The sequence below is a fragment of the Colias philodice genome, chromosome 17 (assembly GCF_061535455.1).
Source record: "Colias philodice isolate Cphi_HAF_F1 chromosome 17, ilColPhil1 Martin Lab GWU primary, whole genome shotgun sequence".
NCBI lineage: Eukaryota > Metazoa > Arthropoda > Insecta > Lepidoptera > Pieridae > Colias > Colias philodice.
This window is the reverse complement of record NC_143102.1, coordinates 10,048,569-10,057,313: the sequence shown is the minus strand read 5'-3', so window position 1 is coordinate 10,057,313 and position 8,745 is coordinate 10,048,569. Positions and strand designations below refer to the sequence as shown.

General features: G+C 33.2%; 1 protein-coding gene across 1 annotated transcript; it reads right to left on the bottom strand.

Moving 5' to 3' along the window:
* Positions 1-247: 247 nt before the first annotated feature.
* Vti1a (Vesicle transport through interaction with t-SNAREs 1a) lies at positions 248-5,848 on the bottom strand. Its single transcript, XM_089705696.1, has 7 exons — positions 5,560-5,848; positions 4,934-4,992; positions 4,341-4,461; positions 3,768-3,973; positions 3,242-3,418; positions 1,341-2,807; positions 248-1,305 (listed from the first exon to the last, which is right to left on the bottom strand). Exons 1-5 carry the CDS (start codon positions 5,651-5,653, stop codon positions 3,269-3,271), a joined length of 630 nt encoding a protein of 209 aa, XP_089561822.1. The 5' UTR covers positions 5,654-5,848; the 3' UTR covers positions 248-1,305; positions 1,341-2,807; positions 3,242-3,268.
* Positions 5,849-8,745: the final 2,897 nt, after the last annotated feature.

The following is an 8,745-nucleotide window of genomic DNA, read 5'->3' as shown; positions in this document are numbered from 1 at the left end:
TCAATTACTGTTTTATTTTATTGACATTATGAGGATAAATCGAATGTTTTCATTTTTTTATTATATTATGTAGATAAAAGTATGAAATTAAATAAGTATAAATTTAAGCTTAGTCCGCAATTGTGGTGGATTTTATTACGGGAATCGAACCCCACTTTTCTATATGCACAAGCTACTGTAGTTGGCTTTTACTCATTTCTTCAGCAGTAATCTCCTAACTTATCAGGAAAAGGAAACAAAATAAAAACACAGAATAAGTATAAGTCATTTATTGAAAAAGGTAGGCCAATAAGTACATTTACTACCTAAACTACAGACAGTCTCACATCAAGATATTATAAAATAGTGAATATTGTGTTATTTACAAGAAGGATGACAGTAAGCATAGTGGGCTAGCTTAGTTATAAAAAGCCTTGACTATATAGAATCTGTAGGGTCTATAGCTCAAGTATCAGACTAATTTCGTTATTTTAATAATACTAGGTATAGGTTTAAGTAGTTAATCATCCGATTGTAGATATTATAATATGAGATGTATTGAACAGAACTTAATTAAAATATAAGCTACTGTTAACAGTCATTCTCATTATAAGTTTACAATGTTTTTTGTTTCAACACATGTTGATGAAAGAACGATACATACACATTACAAATTTTATTTCAGTCATCTTAACAAGTACATATTGTATTAGCGAGTATAATTAAGATGATAGTTCTTCTTCATTCCAGTTAGTTTCCATTTAGATTGCAGCAATTATGTCGCGTCGATAAAATATGATAAGTTTTAATATTAGTGAAAGCAAATATTTTGATGAAGTTAAAAATATGTTTATCTAGATGAAAATGTACTGGTTCTAATTGAATTTTAATGATACTTATACTATTTTTTGATTAACATTCAACAGAACATTACAGATTTATTATGAAAAAAAGAAACATATTTCTGCACCATTTAATAACGAACGAACGAATTAAAGAATTAAATAGTAGGTAACAGTAGGTATCCTTAAAAAAGCAAAAAGAAAATTAATTTTAATGTAAAACAATAAAAAATCATGATTTATAAGAATTGGGCTAAATAGTCGCGAAAAATTTAAAGGATAAATAAATTTGTACTAAAGACTATTTAATAAATACTTATCTAACGAAATAGTTACCTAATAGACTAAAGCCATACATATCATTTTTATTGCACAACCGTATAGGTACTATAAATAAATTAATACATTTCAAGCAACATTTCAATTTAGAATTAAAAATGATTCCTATAGCAATTTTTATTACTATTAGTGTATGTATCTTAGACTCTTAGATCATTACTTACTGATCTAAGGTTAGACTATAAGGATGATTTTATGAATGTATTTTAAAAATTCGTATAATTTAAATTCACTACTACATATATGATTAACAGTATATCCCGTGACAAAAAGGAAGTAAATACATTGTTTTGGTGTGTTTTATTGAGAGATAAATTAAATTAATTCTTATAGTATAGGTTTTGTAGCAATGACAACTAGTTTTAACCCAAATAAACTTTATTACAATATGTTACTGCGAAAGTATACTATCGAAATTATATTTTTTAATTAAGGATTACTTAAACAATGACACCAACACCCTATCTTCACATTGATTATATACAAGTAGCATTGCTCGCGCAAAAAAATGTTTTGATACAAACTTTCATCCCCTATTTTATCCCCTTGTGGGTAGAATTCATCAAAATCCTTTCTTAGCGAAAGCCTGCTATGATACTGCCTATCAGCATGCCAAATTCCATCCCGATCGGTTTAGTAGTTTAGGCTGTGCGTTCATACCTACATCAGTCAGTCACAATGCATCCAATACAGTTAGATTTAAATATTTAATGATTAAAATCTATGATTACAGGTCATTTATCGAAATATACCGATGATTATTAATCTACGATCTGTACAAATTCATCACACGCCAATCACTTTCCCTTACACCATGTAAAACACTGAAAAACTCACTAAGTTTGTTCCCACTTATTCTAATATCTATCCACTCCAAGGTCTTCCAAATATTGCCTGTACCAGTTCAATCATTCATCCATATCTTATAATTATTATTTTATAAATATTCGAAAGAAATTTTTACTTTTTTTATTGATGGTAGATTAAAATTGTTATACATATTAACTCAGTACATAGTAACTCAATGGCATAAAGATTATTTTTTTCAATTGTTCTAAATACAATGTCTAAATATAAGAAAACAGTATGGATTCTATAGATTTATATGCGTAAAGCCGAGATCAGTGAAGCCTCCAGGAATGTACACATTTCATTAAATTTCCTAATATTTCGTTAGGAATATAGAATGTATGTAGTTAATTCTTAAAATATCTACAAATTACAAGATATTGCAGTCAATTGAGTACGCCTGTTGTGTGCAAAATGTTAAAAACTATTTTGTATCGTGAAAACAGCTTTTTTTCTATGCAGCAATCTGCAATGCCCGCGCAAAATTGAAATCTGTCATTTGTTTGCACAGATAATAATTAATAACATTTTCATGTCACATATCGATGTCAACCACAGACAAGAAATATTGTTCCCGCGCAAAACTTCCACATTTTTTTTTTTGACATTGACACTTGCACAGATAACGATAGTGTTCTAGTAATACCCGCGCAAAACTTTATACTTAAAACGTAGTATAGCAAGTACTAGTTTTGCGAACAGGAAGATCCTTAAACCTGTGGGCAATATCTTGGTGCAGATCATGTAGAGATAGTAGATCCACTGTGCTAGGACTCTGTGATCCAGGTAGAAATATTCCTGAAAATTAAAAAAAAATCACTTATTAGAATAAATTAATTTAACGTTATTCTTAATTAAGGCGTTTTGAAAGTTTAACGAAAACAAAAAAAAAGGTTTACAAAATTGTCCTTATTATTAAATCTTTTAAATAATGTATTCATTACACGACAGTTAGTTTGTTTTTTTTTTTCATTAATTTTTGAAGTGAACTTCTTAGGGCAAGTTGAGAGTAAAATTTCAAGGACGCGTCATGGCAATACCGTCACGTCAAAGAAGTTTCACTTCTGACACGTGTGCTCGGTGCACGCTCTTTTTTTATCAAATCTTTAAATGACATGACATATTACACGACTGTTTTATTTTTTTTATTTTTTTTTATTTCACACTAGCAACACCGTCGCCACACGTCACCCAGCAGCGCCAGCAGCACCAGCACCACGTGTCACACGCACCTGGCAGTGCCCCAGCAGCAGGCGTAGCTAGGTGACGTACAGGTAGAGCCCGAGCGCGGCCAGCAGCGCCAGCAGCACCAGCACGGCGCCCAGCACCAGCCGCGTTTGTAGAGCTCGCGCTAACATGCTCTGTGCTACCCGCCCGGAGCGGGACAGCGTCGCGTCTGTCTCGCGCAACTGAAATAGAAAAGTACTGCTTTAATGCGCGTACTCGTACAAATAATGCACGTTTTTGTTGAAATAAATCCGTCCAGGATTTCCAAAGTTACAAGGATGGTCATTTCGGTTATGAGTGTGTTCTTCGGGCAGTACTTCAATGACGTCTTGCTGTGAGCATCATGTCCGATTTCAACCACAATCGCAGTGTTGCTACTTGCTAGTAAAGAATAACTGAATAAAGGTTTTATTTATTTTTTAATGTTCAATAATTTTGTATTTTTATATGTTCAAAAAATCGCAATAAAAAAAAGAAAATTTCTTGTTAAGACAAAGAAAATTTTTTTTAATCAAAAAATGACGTCCATACCCTTCCCCTGGACCGCTGTATAGTCTCTCGCTGGCTGTGCAAGTCTTGCAGCACGGCGGCACCGATCTGTTCCGTCTCCAGCACCACCCGGTAGCCCTCGGTGAGGTTCTTGCCAGTTCGCTCTAGACGTTCAGTGTTGTCGAGCAGCTTACGTCGCTGCTCGTTCACTGTCGACCAGTCTTCGTACTCGTCGGGGTCTATGTTGTCTGCGAATGGATGCGTTATTGTTATAATATTGTAGTTTCTTGTTAATTTAGGCATATTTATTTCTATTTTGAGTCATATTAACATTGAACATAGTTTAATAAAACCACGTAAAACCACGGCAAACGTGGCGTAACATGTCCATGTTCTTAACACACCTTTTTTTTTCTATAATACTGGCTGTTTTACTATTTGTGGACATGATTGCATAAAATACAAAGATTCTTTTTGAAAAAAATCATTAATTAAAAAAAAAATTATTGATTGCAAATAGTGTTAATTACTATAAAACTACAAGTACTATTTTATCACAAAAAGTAGTATTATTTTCTTCAATTAATATTTACAAAAATCACACAAAAAACTCACATGTAGCGGAGTTATTAAACACGGAGCGATACTCTTCGCGCACGCGCTGCAACTCCGCTCGGTACGCCGCGACGCGGGACCCGGCGCCCGAGCCACGGTACTCCAACTCTAGTTGCTCAAGCTTAAAAGCAATACAAACAGTTTGAAAATTTAATATAAAAATCCAATTTTATATTTTTAATTTTTTAAAGTGAAACTTTTATTACATCGTCTCAAACTTTTTGGTCTGTGTAGCGCATGTTGCGTAGGTACGTATCGCGAGTAGGTATCTACTCGGCAGCCGACCGTCACGCGACATGCGCTACACAAAGCAGTGTTCGGAACCGTTCAAACAGTTTCACTTCTACCGTGGTTTCATAAAACCACACAACATTTTTTTAATATTTAAAAATTTGCTATATGTTATGTTTCAGAATCCAGACATGTTTCGGTTTCATCGAACCATGGGATTTTTGATAGCATGAATAACATGAAATTTATAGTTTGAAAGAGCAAAATTCTCCCAAAACACCTAGTAAAATAAAAAATAAACAACATAAATTAAATAAAACAAATTCGCAACAATGAGTTTTATTTTTCTTTCTTGTACTTACCAAGTCATTGGCTTCTTCAAAGTTAGACTGAATCTCTCTGGAGAGTTTATCACGGTCCTCTGAAAGAAAAAAAATATAAGTTGGAACTCTAGTTTCAAATAAATCATTAATGCAAGGCTTTTTTATTTCTCTATGAGCTAAACCACCAAAAGTTACCCTTACCACTAACTACATACATAAGAGTTTAAAAAATAATACAACATAATTAGTCAGCAAATCTAATTAATATGCACATAAAAAATAATAAAAAACTGTCAGCCACTACCCAACCATATTTTTGTGTTTGGTTTGTTTGAGAAAAAAAATTTAAAAAAGGGTCGCCTAACTTCGAAATTTAAATCTTATTATCTTAGTTTAAACTTTAAGAGATGGTTTCTTCTGCCTCTGATGAAAATCCAATTAAAACACAAATTGTAATTTGCACAGTTACCACTTGAGATAAAGGAAGATAGTCATACAAAGACTAGAATTTATTGTATAGTTTACAACACAATAGACTCAATTTCCCTAAATTCAAATCCTATAAGATCAACAAAAGTTTATTTGCCAAGTTGATTAAAATTTAACAATACAAATTTATTGAACGACAAGCAAAAATGTAATATGTTCATCAAATAAATACATACCGTCGTTTCCAGATTTCAGACGACCAATTTTTGCAGTAATGTCAGCAGTTAAAACTGAATATTGTTGTTCGTATGATTGAATTAAAGTAGCCATCTTATTTAATTGCAAACACTAACAACTGCACACATTATTCGATACACAAAGCCACAATTGTGATTAATGGAATGATATTCTTACAATCGCACCTCATAAAATTTATATTGCAATTTAATACGAAATAAGAACGATTTTTATATTTTGCTGGAGAAATTTCGAAGATTTTGATCCATCAAAATACCTCACTTACCGCTGTCATTAATTTGACAAATTATGTCAAAAGCGGAAAGCCATAACCAATAGTCATCGATTCTCAAATTCTCAGATTGCGGATGATGAATGGATGATGATGATGTTAAGATATTATAATATGTATTGCTAAAAAATTACTAGGTACCTACTTCAAATTCACTTTTTTCTAATTAATTCTACCAATCTTCCAATCTTCTTTTATTTAATGATCAAACTTTTATGTAGGAAGAACTCATTTAATAATTTCTCGAAATAATAAAATAGCATGGGATAGCGTGATAATAAATATATTTTATCCGAAAAATTATCGTTAAAAAGAGTGTGTATGCCGAGCACATGAGTCAGAAGTGAAACTTCTTTGGCAGGATTTAAATATATACCAAAGAGTAAAGTAATACATACGGAAATATACCAAAATCGTCGCTCTTAGGAGAGAGTACACATTAGGCCAAAGAGTATAATGTATAATAGGGCATTAGGCGCATGGCATGGCGTTGCGCTAGGCGCGCGTTGGTAGCGTATAGCTATAGTACTATAGTCCATTGAATGAGTCCCTCCAAGGGGGGTCTAGAGTGCGTGAGTTAGTAACGTAAGATGTTTCTTCGGAAACATGTCAAGAGTCCCTAGGTAATAAACATACTAAAACCCCGGGACATTAGGAGGAGCCCCGGAGTGGGGGGAGGGGGGAAAAGGGTCCATTTTTTTCATTTTTCGCTTAAATCTCAAAAACGGGACATGTTAGAGAAAAACTTTCAAGGAAACGTTGAAAGGCCATAAAATTATCTACAAGTTGTACCTCAATCATTTTTTACTATATCCTACCGTTTCTGAGTTATACGCAGTAAAAAATGATTTTGGCTCAAACAATTTCCCCATACTACAATCAATCGATCAAAAAATATGTCTTTCTTCCAAAAAACTCAAATGTGCAACTTGTGACGGGTACTGATAGATTGCTCATAATTAGGTCTATAATTGGTAAAATAAACACATTCCTCCATGGAAGCCTTTAGGAGGAATCGATTGTCAAAATATTATATTAGGGCGTATTCAGAAAGAAAGCTTGAAACTTATAAGCGCTTATCGGCGCTTGTCATGTTCATATATTTTCCTGCGCGGGTTACCAGCACTGACAGGAAAATATATGAACATGACAAGCGCCGATAAGCGCTTATAAGTTTCAAGCTTTCTTTCTGAATACGCCCTTAGGGTAGTTTGAGTTACTGAACTTGATCTTTTTATTTTTTTCTTCCAAAAAACTCAAAAGTGCAACTTGTGACCGGTACAGATAAATTGTTCATAATTAGGTCTATCATTGATAAAAATACTAGATTCCACCACGGAGGCGTTTACGGGGAATTGAATTTTATTAGGGTAGTTACGATACTTGAACTTTTTATTTTTTTTCTTCGAAAAAACTCAAAAGTGCAACTTGTGACCGACACCGATAGATTGCTCATAATTAGGTCTATCATTGATAAAAAAACCAGATTCCACCATGGAGGCGTTTAGGAGGTATTGAATTTTATTAGGGTAGTTACGATACTTGAACTTTTTAACTAACTACACTAATAAAATTCAATTCCCCGTAAACGCCTCCATGGTGGAATCTGTTTTTTTTATCAATGATAGACCTAATTATGAGCAATCTATCGGTACCGGTCACAAGTTGCACTTTTGAGTTTTTTGGAAGAAAAAAAATAAAAAGTTCAAGTATCGAAACTACCCTAATAAAATTCAATTCCCCGTAAACGCCTCCGTGGTGGAATCTAGTATTTTTATCAATGATAGACCTAATTAAGATCAATCTATCTGTAACGGTCACAAGTTGCACTTTTGAGTTTTTTGGAAGAAAAAAATAAAAAGATCAAGTTCAGTAACTCAAACTGCCCTAATATAATATTTTGACAATCGATTCCTCCTAAAGGCTTCCATGTAGGAATGTGTTTATTTTACCAATTATAGACCTAATTAAGAGCAATCTATCAATACCGGTCACAAGTTGCACTTTTGAGTTTTTTGGAAGAAAAAAATAAAAAGATCAAGTTCAGTAACTCAAACTACCCTAATATAATATTTTAACAATCGATTCCTCCTAAAGGCTTCCATGGAGGAATGTGTTTATTTTACCAATTATAGACCTAATTAAGAGTAATCTATCAGTACCGGTCACAAGTTGCACTTTTGAGTTTTTTGGAAGAAAAAAATAAAAAGATCAAGTTCAGTAACTACCCTAATCAAAATTCAATTCCCCGTAAACGCCTCCGTCGTGGGAACTGGTATTTTTATCAATGATAGACCTAATTATGAGCAATCTATCTGTACCGGTCACAAGTTGCACTTTTGAGTTTTTTGGAAGAAAAAAATAAAAAGATCAAGTTCACAAACTCAAATTACCCTAATATAATATTTTGACAATCGATTCCTCCTAAAGGCTCCCATTGAGGAATGTGTTTATTTTACCAATTATAGACCTAATTAAGAGCAATCTATCAGTACCGGTCACAAGTTGCACATTTGAGTTTTTTGGAAGAAAGAAATATTTTTTGATCGATTGATGTGTAGTATGGGGAAATTGTTTGAGCGAAAATCATTTTTTACTGCGTATAACTCAGAAACGGTAGGATATAGGAAAAAATGATTGAGGTACAACTTGTAGATAATTTTATGGCCTTTCAACTTTTCCTTGAAAGTTTTTCTCTAACATGTACCGTTTTTGAGATTTAAGCGAAAAATGAAAAAAATGGTCCCATTTCCCCCCTCCCCCCACTCCGGGGCTCCTCCTAGTGTCCCGGGGTTTTAGTATGTTTATTACCTAGGGACTCTTGACATGTTTCCGAAAAAACATCTTACGTTACTAACTCACGCACTCTAGAACTTTTTATTCAATGGACTAC

Excerpts from the sequence above, each read along its gene's own strand:
- Vti1a (XM_089705696.1), bottom strand. The coding sequence starts at position 5,653 with ATGGCTACTTTAATTCAATCATACGAACAACAATATTCAGTTTTAACT. Across the intron at positions 4,993-5,559 it reads TCTGAAATCTGGAAACGACG|AGGACCGTGATAAACTCTCC; the intron begins GTATGTATTTAT and ends TTTTTCTTTCAG. Across the intron at positions 4,462-4,933 it reads TTGAAGAAGCCAATGACTTG|CTTGAGCAACTAGAGTTGGA; the intron begins GTAAGTACAAGA and ends ATTGCTTTTAAG.